This window comes from Solea senegalensis, linkage group LG9 (genome assembly GCF_019176455.1).
Source record: "Solea senegalensis isolate Sse05_10M linkage group LG9, IFAPA_SoseM_1, whole genome shotgun sequence".
Taxonomy (NCBI): Eukaryota; Metazoa; Chordata; class Actinopteri; order Pleuronectiformes; family Soleidae; genus Solea; species Solea senegalensis.
In genome coordinates this window covers 15,036,899-15,055,698 of record NC_058029.1, presented here as the reverse complement: position 1 = coordinate 15,055,698, position 18,800 = coordinate 15,036,899, and the positions used below count along the sequence as shown (strand labels likewise).

The following is an 18,800-nucleotide window of genomic DNA, read 5'->3' as shown; positions in this document are numbered from 1 at the left end:
TGACTAAGTCAACATGTTAAAGTGTTATTATTAATTCCATAACCTATTGGCCTCATGCCGTGACTATTATTTCGAAAGGACGAGGAGTGCACATTTCCCCGTTGTGGCGCAACACCTCCTCAAAACAAACATGTTTTTTGTTCTACTTTCACCGGCAGCTCGGGTTCGCGGTTGGTCTCTAGATGCCCAATTAACTTTGTAGCGGTGCTGTTGCAGAGTTTAGCGCCGCTTTAAGTGTTTGATTTCCCTCCCTCTCTGCGCTCACACGGCTCCGTGTGCATTTCGGGGGCCACGTTTCCTGCACAAAGTCGTTGTGATTTGAATTAAATAATGTCTTTTTTTTTTTCTTTTTTTTTACCCCTTCTTGAAATGATGACTCGCTATAGGCCACCTGCTGATTAAATGTGAGTGAGTGAGTTCCCTGGTAATCGTTGGGAGAACAGCGGCGTGTTCCCATAGATACTTCCCAACAGATGAGCTCTCGTGACACTCGTGGGAGAAACAAACACGTTTGGTTCCTCGCCATCACCTGCTGTGTGGCGGAGTGAAGGACGCGGATGCAGCAGCAGCAGCCGCAGCAGCAACAGCAGCAGCAGACTGGGATTGTGCAGCGTGCATGGATAGTTGACATCTCTAACCGGATCGCATGTGGTCTTATATTTTTACCTGCAGCTCCACTTTATAACGGTTTGACCAGCATGGACCAGCCTTAATGTCATAATAACAACAATAATAATAATAATAATAATAATGATAATGGCCTGTAACCTTTTCTCTCGCTGCTGGGATCAACCTGTTGCAAGTTCGTACTAAAGCTATATCTCTTCGCCGCGCGCCAGCTCGCTTTTACGCACGAAGATGGGCTCGGAGAAGCCAAACTTCCTGTCGCAGCCGGTGGTGAAGAACGTTTTCATGTACCGCAATGGCGACCCTTACTACGACGCTCGTCGCATCGTGATAAACCAAAAGAGAGTGTCCAACTTTGAGACTCTGCTGAGAGAGGTGACCGGCGGGATACAAGCGCCGTTTGGAGCGGTGAGGAACATTTACACACCGAGAGGCGGACACAAGGTGGACTGTTTGGAGAGCCTGCAGAGCGGGGAGCAGTATGTCGCTGCCGGGAGAGAGAGGTTCAAAAAGCTGGAGTAAGTGACTGAATTGACTTGTGGTCTAGTAATAAATGTACTTTCTATTAAGTTTAATTAAGTCTATTAAGCAATTGAGTTTAGAATACAGATAAACATGTCAGCTGTGATTACTGTTCATTGCAGGCATTCAGATTCACTGTCAAATCAGCTACTGTCTACTTGACCTTTTGACCACACCGTGGCCTTAAACTTTATGACTCAGCAGCTCGGACTGGTGATTGCAGCAAGTGCTGGTTCACTGTGTGAGATCAGCACTTGTAGAGAGGTTCGCTTAGTGATGCAGCAGCAGCAGCAGCAGCTAAAGGGATTATTTATTCAGTGGTGTGTGTGTGTGTGTGTACTTTCACCATGATGGTCTGTTAAAAAATACTTTACCTACGGGAATATGCAGAAGTGAATATGGTTTGTGCGGACTGTGCATACCACAGTGTCGCTTTAGAATATTACTTTGTTCTGCATCATTTTCGCTGCTACTTAAGGCTGACTCCACTCACTGTGTGTGTTTTATTTGCAGTTACCTACACATTGGCTCCAGAAAGAGACGGTTGCTGCAGACTCTTCCAATGCAGGCAAGTGCAGAGTGTCACTTTTACTTTCTTCTCAGAGAGTTATTTCATGGTGGTAACTTCCTTTTATATAGGGATCCCTCTATAGAGATAATCTTTGGCATTATATAAAGAGTTATGCAGAAATGGAGCCTGTTTACATCCACACAAAAGTTGAACAAAATATCAAGTGATTGAAATTGGGATTATTGTGTTACATTCATTTCAATAATGTTCAGTAGATTAATCTAACCTAGTGGCCGTGTTATTAAAGATGGGGTTTCAGTTACAATATCTTTACTCAATCCAAGTTTTCAACATTTGACACTGCAACTAGATGCCTGATACATGAGGATTTGCAAACATCGCCTCTACACGCTTGCCTCCGCCTGCAGTGAAAAGGGTTTTAAAGATCATTTAAGCGAGGTGTAATGTTTAGCTTTTCACCCTATTGTCCCCTGTAAAGAATCACTGTGTCGCTGTCTCAGTGGCTATGAATTATTCATTTATGGATCATAATCATCCCTCTTTTGGATGCAATTTTAATCACCACGCTATGAAGTCACAGCGTGAACAGGAGCGGCTGAAAGTTACACTGGTCTATTTGTCGACCGTCAAAGACGTTTGTGAGAGTTAATGTCATTGTGTGGACGCGCAGAGATGTGTGTACTGTGACGCGCAAACTCTACTAACGCCATTAAAACACTTCTGTTGTGACATTCATTGTAGTCACACAAGGTCTTTGTTATTCACGACACTAAATGTGCACGGCCTCCCTGTTTTTTTTGTTTTTTTTTAAAGGAAATTGTGTCTGACATCAGATAATCTGACCAGACTTGTCGCTCTGTGATTGGCGAGCAATGAAAGAACCAATTTAGTTTACAAGGACCTCCTCGCTGGACCCCCCCACTTCATCTGGCTGATTGTGGCAATTAATGATGAAAACTCTTAACTGTCCTGATGCTGCACACGTTTGTTTGTTTGTTTTTCCCTGGTCATTATTGAATGTTGGTGCAATTATGGGATGTACTAACAATATCTCAAGGCTAACACAGTTCATTGTTCTATATATACTTTGACCACAGCTCAGCATCCACCAATCATTTTTAACTTCCCCTTTTCCTTGAAATGAGCAATTGTGTTGTTCTTTGATTGAATATGCTTTAGAGCACTGTGTTTTTTACTCCCATTTCTCTAACACCTATTATTATTATCATTATTATCATGAATAGGTAAACCACCCATTTAAAAATATGTTCGATGAGTGAATTATAATAAAATTATTTGCATATTATTTAAACATTCTTTAGTCAAAAGTAAAAAAAAAAGACAAACGTATTCAAGGTTAAGACGTCTATTTATATTCTGCAATATGTTGAAACAATAAAAACAGTCATTTAAGATAAAATAAAATAAGTGTATTTAAATTTAAAAAAATAAATAAATAAATACATAGTACATTTAGTAGTTTCTTGAGAACCCAGTTCACATCTTTCTTTCTTGTGTCTATTTGATACCGGCTACCATCTGTGACTGTTACACTATAATCTTTTTGGTTTTTTTTTGTAAAATTGTAAAATAAATGTTACATTTCTGCAAATAAAAACTGTACGTTTAAGAATATGTGTTAATTATATGGTTTTCAGCTCAAAACATGGGTCCCAAACTCAGGAAATCAGGAGCCTGTTTGTATGCATCACCGTACTTTTTACCCTGTTTTGTACTTCTAAGCTTAAAGCTCTGTTACCAGGGTGCACTCACAGATCCCAGAGGACCCCGCTCTTATCTCTTTCCCTCACAGGATCCAATTTTCAGTCTTAGAGTCACAGTGGGTTACCAGGTCTTATTGGACAGAACCCGCAGAGTTCACTCTCAAATCTCAAATTGTATCAGGATTGTTTTTTTTTTGTGTGTGTGTGAAAGATATCGTTTCAAAGTGTGCAATGTCCTTTTCTTTGTGGCTGTAGTTTTGAGGTCACATGTGGACGTTTTCCTTGTGTTTCTTGAAGGTGAGATTTGTCACACCATATTCCAACAACAGAATTCCCAATCATTTACCTGACACTGAGACCACAATAAACAAGTAATGCTTCATTGAACTACTGACACCCTTCCTGTCTCTGTGTCTCCAAGCACTGCTGCCTCTAGAGGATATTCAGTATCAGTCCTGTGGACCTCCCTGCCAACGTTCATATGCCAAAGACATTTTTTATTCATTCTCATCCTTCTTGTCCAGGCCAAGCCTCTGCCACAGAATAGAGTCATCGCGTCGGCTCGATTCCTAAAACCCATCAAGGAGCCGTGTACAATATTGTGAGTTCATGTTCCTCCGTTTCATACCTTTCACCACGTTTATTTCCTGAAGGTTATTTCAGGGTCACTTACATACACATTAAAGTGCCCCCATCCTTGGTGGTTGTTGTTTCCTGAGGTCATAGAGAGAGGGGATGGAAAGCATTTAACGTCATCTCTTGTTACTCTCTTCTCTTAGCGTGGTCGCAAATGGCGACGTGTTGAACCCAGCAGTGAGGCAGTTGATTCACCAGAGGATGCTGGGCCAGTTTGACAAAATATTGGAGATGATCACAGAGAGGATGGGTCTCAAAGTACTGGGGGGTGTTCGAAGGTACCTGTTGATTTGTTTTCTCTCTATTAGGTGTTCTGATATCTGTCTATGTATCTTCTTCTTCAAATTAAATCCAGAGGATTGAATGACAGAAGCACCAGGTGTTTGTCTCTTAGAGCAGATGATCTCTCTTGGTTCTCTATTGATTTTTTTTAACTCTAATTTAATCGTGTGTTTTAGTCTGTACACCTACGAAGGCCAGCAGGTGACTGACGGGCATCAGCTGGAGAGTGGTCAGCTTTACGTGGCTGTGGGCAGAGAAAAGTTTAAGAAACTGCCCTACAGCGATCTCCTCTTCCCCAAACCAAGAGGCACACGGAGGGTCAATGGGTAAACACTGCACCGCAGACAATAGCATGTCAAAACACCGACATCTCCATAAGAACATGCGAGCTAGTTGGTGATTTCATGAGTCTAATATTTGCTAATATGCTATCATAAAAAAAAACGCCTGCCAATTCAAAATAATGCAATAATAAGGTGTACGTTGATTTATTTAGCTCTGATTAACTTTATATTTCTATACATAATCTTAATATTCAAGGCATCTAATGAGACCAAAATAGCACGTTGTTTGTATGAAGAGTCTTCAGGAGGAGCTGTGGAAATTTAAAAAGGGAATACAAGGGAGAGTTGGTTCTTGGAGACAGTTTAGTTTGTGTTTATGTGTTTCACTGTGACAACTAATTACTCCTCCAGGGCTACTTCCTGCTTTCAAATCTCCTGAAAGCTGCATCCCTTAGCTCCAATATTATTCTAATGACAAATGATTTGCACATGAATGAAAGTGCATGCGTTGTATTTATTTATTTATTTATTTATTTATTTATGTATTTTACAATAATAGCAGACAAAAAAGGATGTCGGTGCTTACGGTTTATCAAGTGCAAGTTCATTCAACCACATCATATATATATATGTATATATATATATGTATATATATGTATATATATATATATATATATATATATATATATATATATATATATATATATATATTATTATTATTATATGATGAATTGTGAAGTTGCACTGGGGTTAATTACAAGGCTGATCTCAAGTGCATGCCTCGATTCATCTATTTTTGTATGTTTTTCTATAGAATGAAAGCAAACTCTCTTCCACCAATCTACAGATTCTCCAAGCAAAATGGAAATGTAAGAACCTCACAAAGGTCACAGCATTTATTTAGGATAAGCTTTAAAAAGATAATGTTCAATGCATTTCAAATAATGTTTCCCCGCAGCCTTATGGTGTTTTATTCAGTAGTTAGTGCACATGGTCACCGCCCATATTTCCAATATTTTATGGAGGAATATATAACAACGTTAACCTTGTTAACTGACTTGTTTATGAGCTCTGAGTGGCTCTAGATTTAACCTTTATTTATCCAGGAAATATCTGTTGAGATTAATTATCTGTTGTCCAAAGACGTCCTGGCCAGGTGCAGTAATGGGTGTTAAAAAAAAAAAGCATTGTACCCTCAGCACTAGCATTTTGTCATGATGCTAAGCAAATACAGTAGTAAACAATGGCTTACAGTTGGCATAGACATGTTTTCTGTATCATTTAGTTCATTTGTATATAATAATAACAATAAGTCTCAGCTAAGTTAAATGAATCATTTTTGAAACACCCATCTGTCACTGTCATTTCTCCACCCCGAGCCAGTTTAAAATCCCCCCCAAAAAAGTCAATGTTGTAAGCACTCACCCAAAACTGCAGTGAACTGACTGGAATTACGCTTGTTCCAGGGTAAGTCCACAGTGCCATCCAGTGATAGTGGAGGTGGAGACTCTAAGGCCTCGCTTCAAGGTCACAACAGGAACAACAAGGAACACTTGTCCTCCATCGTCAGAGAAATCTCTCAGGCCAGGCTGATCTCTCTCAGGAAGAAGAGGAGCGGACAAAGCATGACGCTCACCATCTCGGACAATGGTAACATAGATTATGATTTTTTTTTTTAAAAATGAAATTTTAGGTTGAATGATATTATTAGTATTATTGTTATTGTTATTATTATTATTATTAACAACAATAATAATAATATTTCTGCCAGATTTTCACCTTTTTTGATGTCAGTAAAACTAAAACACAACATAATTATGTGCCACAGTATATTATTAATAATACTATTATGATCAGTCATAACAATTGTCATGGATTTTGACAATTTATTTTACAAAGGAGCGTGTGTTTGTGTGTGTGTGTGTGTGTGTGTCTTTAGGACCGTTTCAGGCAAAAACAGACTAAAAACCTGGTGAGGCAGAACCTCATTTTCTGAGAATCTGTTTAAATTTAGGGCTAAATCATTTGAATTGGTTTAAGGTTAGGCATTAACTGGTTAACGTGTGTGGAAGTCAGTGAGAGTCCTTGAAAGGATAACTGCACGGATCTATGTGTCTGTGTGTGTGTGTGTGCGCATGTGGGCGTACATGAGTTATTGCATGTTCTAAGGCAATCCAGAAGATGAGCGCATGACTTAAAAAAAAAAAAAAAAAAGATATTTCCTATAATACATGACGATATAATGACAATGACATATGCTGTATTAATTGCTACCTGGTCTTAGAACATGTCTCTGCATGTCTGAACGGTCTTCGCTCATAAATAATTCCTCACAAACAGGACTATATTAGCTACAATATTATTTTAAAAAAAAATAACAGCGACACACAATGCATGGGTATGACATAATGCACGGTCTATGAACATTTATGTAACCAAGTGCACTCTTAAATGCCCACACAGTGGCACTGTTGCTCTACCCACGTTATAGCAAGACTTATTGAAAGTAGGTCTAGGATGATGACATTACCCACTATTACAAGAAATGCATTACGTCATCCTCTGGGCTTTTGCTCATGTTGTTGTTGCATCCTGCAGAAAACTTTAAACCGCTTTAAACTTCTGTGCTTATTTTTGACGAGCACTCCTCCCATGTTTGTGGTATTTTGTTGCTCTTGGGCCTGGCACATATTTTACATGAACGGCACATGTGTCGTCTCCTATTGTCATGGAAATGAGAGAGAAAGAATTTTCAAAGTCTTACAAAGGAGAACGGATTGTAGATCTTTTGCAGACTCCCGCTGACCTTATAGTCACTCATGCTGCTGCTGCCGTTTAAGCCACGTTACGTCATTGTGTGGCTCATGATAGATGTCGCCTGTTTCCTCCTCTGGCAGCAGAGTTTGACAGAAGCCTAAAGGAGCGTGGAGAATTGTGTCTGTGGCTCAGACGAGCTGGCATTTTGCGTCAAAAAGAGAAGAATTGTATTATTTGCCTTGCATTTTAAAATCAGCATTTGAAATCCGTAATGTCACCCTCACAATCGCATGTGCATTAGACTCTGGCATATCATATTATGGGCACAGAGAAACGCTGCATTATTGGTCCCCTTGGGTGACATTGACCAAAGATTAAATTAACAGCATGGGAAACAAGATCGGGCTTTAGACACAATTGTTTGAAAGGCTTAGAGAGCATATCACATTCTCATGCACCCTCCACCGTGTGTCCTATAAAGTATTTTTGTATGAATGCTGTCACGTTAACAAGGGTATTCTGGACGTTTGTTGTACTCGAGGCATGCTGAACATGATGGAGCCGGTCTGTCTCTGTCCATGGTACTGAACAGACTGTAACTGGAAGACAGGAATATTTTGTACACTTTAGCAAACAGCGTTTTGATTGTCTCACCACAAATAAATTCATTATATACCCACTGTCAGGGAACAGGTAGTACAGTGTGTCTCGTTTGTCCAGTTTAGCTCCTCAGTGAGAAGTCAGCGTTCGTGTCGCCTCTGTTTAGCGATTTGCAGCAGTGCAACAGGGTTTGTGGTGTTATTGTCTCCTTGGGGAAATCCTGCCCTGTCTGGGTGTGAGGTAAACACGCCTCGTTCTGCTGCCAAAAGGAACGCGGCCAGAAAAGTTGGCCGACTGGCAGAGTCTGTGGAAAAACACACGATATGAAACCCATACGTCTCTGCTGGGAAATTGAAATGAAAACAAAGATTATTCAAAAGGCGTCGTGCTTTTGTAAATGTATTTGTAAGAGAGAGAGAGAAAAAGATGGGGGAGGAGGAAGGGTAAAAAAAAAAGATGTTTAAAGAGATATGAGAGGGTGAGAGAAGGAGAGAGAACGAGAAAAACAAATGAGACAGACGAATGGAACTTGAGATTTTCACCCTCTGTTCTGTGCTGACTCTGTTGTGACAGGGAGGTTAGATTTTTGTGGTGCGTGTCTGCGCGTGTGTGTCGCCATGCCAATCCCCATTATTCACTGTCTATCAGCTGCTGGGATGACTACAGCACTTTCTGCCCGGTGTATTGTAAAGTCTCCGACTCTTCCACTTCATTAGAGTCAACACAGTGGTTACTGACAGCAAAGATGGGGCTAAGCAGTGTGACAGGTCATGCAGCAAAGGGCATGGAATTCATTTGAACTTACTACAATAAATACATTTGGCCTGACCTTACCTTAAAACATTGGTTGTCTCTTGACTCTTACCAATGTTGTGTTTTCCTTTAAAGAAAAAAAAAGAAAAAATCAATCAATGTTCAGTTTGTGTTGCTTACCTCAAAATATAAAGAAGATGTTTATTATAGTGCTCTTTTTCCACCGGGGCCTTTCTGTTTCAGTTTACTTTAATGCCGCCCTTAAGCAACGGGAATGGGAGAAGAGAAGAGGGAAAGACAGGGAAAGGAAGAAATGACAGATGAGGGTTTGGGCAGAGATAAAGCAAAGAGAAGTAATGATAAAAGAGAAGGTTAAAGAAGAGGGAATGAAAGGTTGAGGCGATGAAGGGAGAAGAACATGATGAAGGAGCGGCAAAAGGATGAGGATAGAAAAAAAAGGGAGCACAGGTGGAATCAAAAGGTGACTATAATGAATAAGCTTGACTTGGTGAATCGCGGATGTTGGGTATAAAGAACAGGCACCGAGCTTTACTGTAGAGGGAGAGATGGATGGGGTTTGGATAATTGCCTTTCATTTGGATAATCTCGCCATTTAGAGTAATCAAAGCAGAATTTTACTTGCCTCTGCCCCTTGCTGGGACCAAATTGCTGCTCTGAAAATCAACAAAAGTGCCTCATACATCAAGAAGGACGGACAGACAGACAGAAAGGTATGGATAAGAGCCCAGAGAGCGAGAAGGTAATAAGAGGGGGTTGGGGGTCTGCTGACAGAGAGGTGACTGCTGATTATCTTGGCCCTTACATGTCTTGTATTTGTCTGTGCTTGCATTAATGTAGACGCACAACATCACAGGCTTTGTGTGTCCTTTCCTCAAAATAAGCAAGTTTTCTTGTCGTATAAGATGAGATAAGAATTCCACCATTAGCTACGGTATTGACAAAGTATGGCATAAAGGAGCTGCTTTTAAAGACACAGTTGTTTATGTGTTTATGCACTCCTTACAAAGCCATCAGGCTGAAACCCAGTGACACAACATGGTCTATAAAACTGAGTAAGGTTTAGCATTTACTTCACTTCAAATCATGGATCCACATTATGCTTTTTTTTGTTGTTGTCATAAAGAGTTTGATTTGGAATCAAGGTTTTTTTTTGGAGGCCACAGAAACATGTTTTCAAAAACTTTCAGTTCTGAATTCTACTGCTCAACAAAAAAAGATTCCCGCCTCCGCCCGCCCCTGAACTGACCCAAGGACAACCACGCGGAAGCATATTGAATAGCAAAAAGAAGTCCAACTAAATGTCTATGGGAAATGAGCCTATTTCTCACTTGATTTACAACTTCAGTTAAACATTGTCCTGAGGAGTAAACGGCATCAGTCACGAGGTTCTGGTCTTCAATCAATCAGACGTGATGTCAGTTCCCATTTAGTGGCAAATAGACGATAGAGCATAGCACATGTGAGTGGACACCTGTGTGATTGATAGGTGGTATAGTCCAATGAGCATCTGGTTGCAGGTGAATTTCCCGGTCGAAAAACCTCAACATGTTGCCGGCCAAATCACAACTCTGGAGACTTCAGGAAGTGGTTTCTGTCAGTCAGTCATCATCTAACCGCTTTATCCTCCACCAGAGGGTCGCGGGGGGTGCTGTGCCAATCTCAGCTACATCGGGCGATAGGCGGGGTACACCCTGGATAGTTCGCCAGTCCATCGCAGGGCCACACACAGATAGAGACAAACAACCATTCACTGTCACACTCGCTCCTATGGTCAATTTAGAGTGTCCAATTTACCTAATCCCCACATTGCATGTTTTTGGACTGTGGGAGGAAGCCGGAGAACCCGGAGAGAACCCACGCACACACGGGGAGAACATGCAAACTCCATGCAGAAAGGCCCTTGTTCCAACCGGGGCTCGAACCCGGGTCTTCTCACTGCAAGGCGAGAGTGCTAACCACTACACCACCGTGTGGCCCCAAGTGGTTTCTGATTCTTGAGATTTTTTTTTAAATGGAATCACTTATAGTGATATTATATGTTTAAATGAAACATTGTGTGTAGTGTGTTTCTCTCACTCGTGTGTGTGTGCGTTTTTACACGTGCAGAGGCAGATCAACCTTCTGCCTCTGCTGTCATAAGTTTTGATACTGCTTTGGGGAATTAGCCTTGTTAGCATATGTTTCTATAATGCCTGTCACCATGAAACTGGGTTCAAACAGCCATGGGAGACAGGAGACAGTCACACAAAGGGACTGTGTGTCTTAAACTGTGTGACTCTGTCAAAAAAAAAGAGCCTAAGCAGCAAAGGATGAGTTATAGCATATTTAAAAGGAAGTTCTTAGAAAGTGTGCTTTGTGGGCACTGATGGTCTGTGCCTGTGTGTGTGTGTGTGTGTGTGTGTATTTGTGTGCCACATTTCAAGCAACGTGACCTTCTTTCGCTCTCCTTCTTTCACTCTTCCTCTCCTTTCATCTTCCCATTTTCACCACGACAGGTTCTCCATGACCCTTTGATGCAGGATTACCGGATTAAAGAGCAGGGCGGCTGTGCTAATCTGTCACGTTAATCTGTTAACGAGCGTTTCAGCTGTGACGCGCCGCAAATCACGCCATGTCATATAAAATATAATGTTCAGGTTAAGTGCGACACCGTCAGTGACGAAATTCCTCAACGTCTGTCACTTCTCATCTCGTCTACTTTGCACAGTTTTTTTTTTTTTGTTGAGGTTGAGCTTGTCAGACGTGCGGTTGAGAGAGTGATGGGAGCGTAGGCAGCTGCAGGGTTTACATCAGCCTATAAGACACCAAAACATGTGACATGGCAAGAGTAAATGCCTTCATGTATTGGTGATACAAGTGATAAAGAACAACGTCTTTGTGTTGTTAACACATTAAAACTTAATCCTTGACCTTTAATAATAATGAGCATCCTGTCTGACTGTAACATTATTCGGTAGAACTTTCCCGCTTTGGCACATGACTGCACATAACGGGCATTTTATAAAGTAGCTGTTCACTTTATGTGAGCTACCTTTGTGCAGATACATTATTAAAACAAACCTTGATTTGAAAAACACTAGAATTGAATGAATTTAAAGCAGATGCCTGCATAGATTTCAAGACAAATGGATCTGCTTTGCAGTGCCTTCAGAAAACAAAAAAAATGCTTGTGATGTTACGGTATGTTCGTAACAAGTGAGCACATGTTTATTCACTCTTACAGATGGGTCGGATTCTTTTTATATACCCTCATGTATAAACCTGGATTACACGAGCGTAGACTGTGTGTATGCGTATGAGAGCGAGGCGGGAACAGATGAACAGCCAAACTGCCCAGTCATCAGATTTTAACCAGCCCGACTGGCTGCTCTGTGCAACATTGCCATAAACTTAATAAACTAAATGCCACATGTGCCTCTCATGGTAGCTGACCATACAGTCATTAAATGTTTTAACAGGACCCTGGTCAGAGACTGAAGCATGATTGCTGAGTGGCAACATTTCATAATTACCATTCAGAATTACTGCCCATGTTGTTTTACACTCTACCATAACTCAGGCATGTGCTGACTGGGCTAAATCAGAGTCTTTATACCTAAGCAATATACCACACTTTATGGTGATATGCAGTGAGTGTTGTGTAGAGTGATTTAGATACATTAAGTAGTGTGTCAAGGATTTAGTGTTTATTTAACACTACAGCACTATTCCACTGGAAGTCAATTTGCCTCGCGGTGGCCGTGTCACTTGCGCTTTGCTCCATCGGCATAAATACTCTGTTTATTAAAGCGGTGATTTGTGTTGGCGCAGGACTGCATCATCTCTGCTTCCGAGAGAATTAAGATTCTGCTCTTGTGCAGAAAAAAACAAAAAAACAACAACAACACGCTGACCATGACATCCAAAGCATTTCCAGGAACTTGACTTTCCAGCGCTTGTAAGGCAGACGGTTTGAATGCCTGAGTGTCTCATGATAGACACTGACTACAAAAGGGATGTCTTTGTGTAGTGCCGGCTTTGATAATAGAGGCTTGATTTTCTTCAGCGTTGTTGTGGTTTCAGGAAAATACAATGGCCAAACAACCTGCTGTGATTAACCCACCGTGTTCAGTGATCAATAGACGCAAATGCCTACAGATGCAATTCTTGTACAATTCTAGTACGATAATCTCCTCACTAATGTGGTAACTTCCATAGTCTCTCCAACATACACACTGTTTGTCTGTTTTCCATGACAGGACATTAATGAATTCATTCATTCATTCATTCATTTCCTGGATACTTACTCCAACCTGAACTACTACTAATAACCCTGAACCTAACCTTAACTTAACCCCAACCTCATCCTAACCATTCAACATGTCTTCACCTTAAAACATAATTATTTACATTATTAACATTGTTAGGTCCCCACAGTAATACCTGGAACACACACACACACACACACACACACACACACACACAGCTTTGTGTAGTTATTCTTCATTGAATTGACATCCATTAATTTGGACAGCCTTAAAAAAAAAAACATTGTCCTTAACCTGACTAACCAGTTAATTCCTAGCTCCAACCTTAACCTAACAATCTAAGGACTAAACTTAACCAGTTCCTCATAAATTAGGTTGTTGTTTTTTTTGCATTAGGGACCAGGTTTAGATCTCCATGAGAACTCTTGGTCCTGACAAGACAGAAAAGGTCCTAAAAAGGCAACAAATACAAGACACACACACACAGATATGTCGGGATAAAAAACAGGTTTCTCCAGCTCAGTGACTTCACTGCTATTAAAAGTGCCATACATCTCCAGTGACACTCTGCATGGCTCAAATTGCTCCTGCTCAATTGCCATGAAAAAAAATAAAAAAATATAATCTTGAACTTCTGTGCTACAGATTTCCTGTTGAGTTAAGAACGTGATTGCGCTGTATGGCTTTTTCACATTAAATGCTTCCTGGAGGCACAGAGAGTCTTTTCAACATGACATCAGACCTCACATTTCTTTCTCACGCACAGCTGCCCAACTCAGAACCAAACATAGTTGTTTGCATAATATTCTTTTGCAGAAAGATATATTAGTATATCGAGTAAACAACATGGGTGATTGACTTTGTTCCTGCACGCGAAGCGTCAGCCAACTCACTTTGATAATCAACATCGGTGTTACAACTTTAACAAAAGTTAAAAAAGAAAAGATACAGATTGCAAAAGACCTATATTTGTGCTGTCAAACCATAAAAAGACCTTAAAATGACCAAATATCCTACACAGAGGCTTTGTGTGTGTCCATAATGCGACTGTAAATCTGTTTACGCAGTCACATCATGGGGACTTGTCATCCTTAATCAAGTCCCCATAACATAAATTGCTACACTGTGAGGTGAATACATGTTTTAAAGTTAGGCTGAGGTCAGCGTTAGGTCAAGGTTAGGGTCAGGGTTACCATTAGGTCAGTAGTTAGGGTTTGGGTTAGAGTTAGTCTCCAGGAAATGAATGTAAGTCAATGCAATGTCCTCTGAAGTCATGGAAACCAGTGTGTGTGCGTGTGTGTGTGTAAAGAGCAATATTCTGTTTGTTGTGTTTTTGGAGGAGTGGGAGGTTGTTGTAATGTACTACCTGCGATCACTTAATCTTCAGTGGTGTTTTATTACATTTCTGTGACACACCAGTCATTTATAACGTTACCTTTCATAAGAGTGGCAGTGAGAGCCATTTATGTGACTAATTACACCTGCTTACAGTTGCATCCTTATTTTACCTCTCACTGATGGATGAGACGTAGCGTTGCCTCTAAAATGTGGGTATGTGTGCCGCTGTTTGTGAGCTTATGTGAAAGAAGGAATAAAATCTGTGTGTGTGTGTGTGTGTGTGTGCGTGTGCATGTACGCCTGTGTTTGTGTGTAATGTCTGGACACATTTCAAACACAAACTGCCCAACCGACTGCAAAGCTACAACCTTAATCCACTATATTTAATGAAGAGTAAGGGGATGTTCTAAATGTTGTGTTTAATTTGATTTAGCATTTGCACGAGCCTGCGCCTCGTCCTCAAATCACGTTAAGATGTTTAGAGTTGTAGCAGCTCATCCACTGCCACTGCTTACACTCAGTCGCTCAGCCATCGCCGTTAATGAATGCAGGCGATTTCCATAAAATATTCTTTAAGAGGTCCGTTATTATTACCATAACGTTTCATCTCCCACCATAGCTAAACTTCAATCAGTTTTGCATTTGAAATGCATTAAATGTCTCCATAAACTCTTCTAATCTCTACCTGAGTCATTTTTCTTCTTTAACTAGTGTGTATAAAGAGAAACTAATATTAAAGACATTAATTACACTGTCCCTGTTTTTTTTTTTTCCTTATGCCGCTCACTTGTGATTGGAAATTTCAGTCTCGTCCAGGGTTTCAAAACAAGTGTGTAATTATGTTGTTTATCAGAGCATGTAGTTGTATTCCTCTTATGATATTTAGGGTTAATTATTCTAAGGCATGTGGTGCAGATGCTCACATGAAAACTGAAAATCCCCTTGTTCATTTTGCACTCCAACAAACCTGCCTTGAGCTGATTGCTTCAATGGGAATGTGCACGTGGCTGGTTTTCGAGTTGTGGTGTGATGCGATGTCTCCATTCTCCAACACCAGAATCCACAGTATCACTTTGCAGTTCTTGAGACACTTAATTACGACAGGAGGGCACTGGAAAATATTATCCCTAGCTGAAAGTAATCGCCTGGGCTATTATAAAGGCTGGTCATATTTCTGTCTCCCTGAGACACAAGTTTTAAGTCACTTATTTTGTCTGTCTTAAGCCACGTTTTTGTTAAGAAAAATGAATAAATGAAAGAAAATAACCTATTTGTAGTAAGGGATGTAAGTGAGTGCATGAGTGAAAGGACTAAGAATCAAACCAAACATACCTAAATGTTGTCTCAGGCGGGAGAGAAACTGAAAAAGGCTCAACCAAAGGAAACAAAATGAACAGCAAAACATGATGACTTATTTCTCTCTTCATTTTTATTGTTATTTAAATTGTTTTTGACTCATTAAGAGTCAGTAAGAGCAACATTTACCTTACGATTTACACCAGACACTTTCTTTGTCTGGTGACGTTGTTTACTTGGCCTGAAGACTTGATGAGTGCTTTTTCCCTTCACCACCAGGTGTCACTCTTGTGCTGCACTTGCCCAAGCCACAAAAAAAAAAAACACAGCTGCTGAATGAAAGCTGTATAATCTCAACAACCACCCACTTACTGGGTGGTGAATAAAAACTCCCTTATTTATAGGAGGATATTTTACGGATTTCTGAAATGATGTAATGTGCTGTGATTGAGGAATTCAGGTTTTTAGGATGATGAGCACCAGTCAGCACATGAAATAAAGCCACTACACAAGAAGAGCAACATTAAATGAATCAGAAATAATAGGCACATTGCCAATTTGTGGTGTTTTCACATTTTCTTATACTCAGCGCCGCAGTTTGCAGAATTACCTCTTATTCTGCTTCATTTAGCCTTTCAGAGTCTCTTTAAAACTGAAATGTGCCCAGTAGATCTGAATATTAGCCATTTCTTTGCTGCAGTCTCATTAGATCTCTACCAGTACATTTGATTTGGCCTCTTTTTTCACGTGTGATCAATTCTGGCCTTAATGGATTACTTTCACTGATGGCATATTTATATACTGGGAGGGAGATTTGTTGATTGATAATATAAAAATGATAAACTTTACTTGTATAGACCCTTTCGTACAAGGACTGCAGCTCCAAGTGCTTCCCAATGAAATTAAAATAACATTTAAAAAGAAAAGAGATGCAAATACAACAATAAAACACAGCACAGGGTGGAATGAAAAGGGAATGTCTGAAGTCAAAAAAGGAAAAACCCTGTTTTTCAGGATGGACTAAAATAGGAAAAAGGCTCGAGTCAAAACTAAACTAAACTAAAAATGCAAATAAAACACAGCACAGGGTGGAATAAAAATGAAATAGTTGAAGGCTAGAGTAAAAAGATAGGTTTTAAGTATCTTATCTTTTAAAGATATTTTTAGTCAATCAAGTAATTGATTGGTCAAACTGAATTTGGCCACACCAGGCATGTGTGATACCATAAATGTCTCACATTTCCACCAGGATGACACTATCACTCATTGAGACATGATATCACACAGCAGGATGAAGCACATGTTATATTAAATTACACGCAAACGCTTAGAGTTATTGTCTTTCTGGGAGTTTTTCATTTTCGTTATAACCGTCACTTCAGTTATTTCTTATGCTCAATGACTCTTATCTTTACTCCCTGTTCTCAGACGACCAGGATTTAAAGGGCGATGACGGAAACACGGATGACAAAACCCCTCAAGACCAGTCAGCTGTAAGTAAGCTGTAAACTTGCAATAAACAGACAACAGTGTACATCGTAGGTTATCGCAGGACCCAGTGTTGTCCTCTTCATTAAGATCCACTGTCAGCAGATACACATTATGTGTGATCATTAGTTACATAGTGGTGTTATAATTGTTCTTTAACACCCGTTATGGAACATTAAGACGCTCTTAAAGTGCACTCCTTTCCAACCTGTTGCTCACGGTGTTTCCAATAATTCTCCACTTGATTTGAAATAGTTCAACACTCTCTAGTGCAGCCAACTTGATTTTTTTTGCAATAAATTGCCTCTGTGGGGCTTTTCTATGACAGGAACCTGCAGAGGAAGGCGTAAAAACTGAAGACGAGAAAGACGAGCAAGCAGGGGAGCAGGAGGAAACTGCTGCAGAAAACACCAACGGAGACGAAGAGGAGGAAAACCAGGAGACAAACGGTGACAAAGAGGATGGGGAAGAGAAAAAGGAAAGTGAATCAGCAAATGAGGAAAAAGAGAGTGAAGTCACAGAGAATAAGGAAAATAAAGAGCAAAGCAATGAGAAAGAGGAAGAAGTAATGGAGAAGATGGAAGAGGCAAATAAAGATAAAGAGGGTGAAGGAACGGCAGGACCAGAGGAGAAAGATGAGGAGATAAAAGAAGTAAAGGAGGTCACGGATGAGAATAAGGAAGGGGTTAAGAGTGAGGAGCAAGGGTCCAGCAGTAGCACCAATGATAAGAGCCAGGACAGTATAGAGAAAGAGGATGGAAGCCATACATCTTCTGAGGGTGAAAAGGACGAGCAGCTGACAAACTCAGACGGAGAGAAGCGAGATAAAGACGGTGAAAAGGGGGAGAAAAGTCGTAAGGACCAAAATAATGATGTAGACACAGGGGAGGAACAGACCAAGAGAGAAAACGGCAATGACCCAGGCAAGACTCAGCCAGATAACGAGACAAAAGACAACGATAATGACAGAAGTAACAGTAGCAACAGTAACCAGGAGAAAGACGGCAGGAACACAAAGGAGGGAGCGACCAAAGAGTCAGGGGAAGGGGAGCGGAAGGAGAATGGAGAGGTTGGTGGAGAAGATGATGAGGAGGAAAGTGAAGCAGAGCCTGACATGGAGGGGAAAAAATCAACAGAACTCAAAGATACAGCAACAAATGGAGAAAAAGGTGGTGAAGGGAATGGAGATGGCAGGAAAAGGAAAGATTAGATAGGGGGGGGGATGTGATTGGATGAGCAGCATTTTTAGAAAGTTTTACATTATGATTTGAAATGAAAGCAGGTAGTCAGAGATATTCACTATATGGCCTTTGGAAGTTTGTCCTGATAAGAAAACAAATGATATACAAATAAAACTATAAGAACTTTATTTCAGAAGCTATTCTTTAAAATATTATCCACACCTAACAGACACAAAAGTGATGCTTATTTTTATTTTACATTAGGACATGATGTTAAATTTTAATTCCATATATAAGACTCTAGTGGGGTGATGCAGAGAAAATTAAATGTACACAAAGTGTATATATATTATATATATATATGTATATATATATATATGTATATATATATATATATATATATGAATATATATATATATATATATATATATATATATATATATATATATATACATTATAAGTATGAATCCAGTAGTGCTTGATAGTGATAAAAAAAAAAATGCTATTTTTGT

General features: G+C 40.0%; 1 protein-coding gene across 1 annotated transcript; it reads left to right on the top strand.

Moving 5' to 3' along the window:
• The first annotated feature begins 586 nt into the window (after nucleotides 1-586).
• Nucleotides 587-18,476, top strand: LOC122775207 (doublecortin domain-containing protein 2-like). The gene is made up of 9 exons (XM_044035020.1): nucleotides 587-1,145; nucleotides 1,663-1,717; nucleotides 3,930-4,006; nucleotides 4,185-4,319; nucleotides 4,500-4,649; nucleotides 5,422-5,476; nucleotides 6,074-6,257; nucleotides 17,048-17,112; nucleotides 17,436-18,476. The coding sequence occupies exons 1-9, from the start codon at nucleotides 859-861 to the stop codon at nucleotides 18,315-18,317; spliced, it is 1,890 nt and encodes a 629-aa protein (XP_043890955.1). The 5' UTR covers nucleotides 587-858; the 3' UTR covers nucleotides 18,318-18,476.
• Nucleotides 18,477-18,800: the final 324 nt, after the last annotated feature.

Bases quoted from the DNA above. Each gene is read 5' to 3' on its own strand.
- LOC122775207 (XM_044035020.1), top strand. From the start codon at position 859: ATGGGCTCGGAGAAGCCAAACTTCCTGTCGCAGCCGGTGGTGAAGAAC. The intron at 5,477-6,073 runs GTAAGAACCTCA...CGCTTGTTCCAG, and splicing joins TCTCCAAGCAAAATGGAAAT to GGTAAGTCCACAGTGCCATC. The intron at 6,258-17,047 runs GTAACATAGATT...CCCTGTTCTCAG, and splicing joins GCTCACCATCTCGGACAATG to ACGACCAGGATTTAAAGGGC.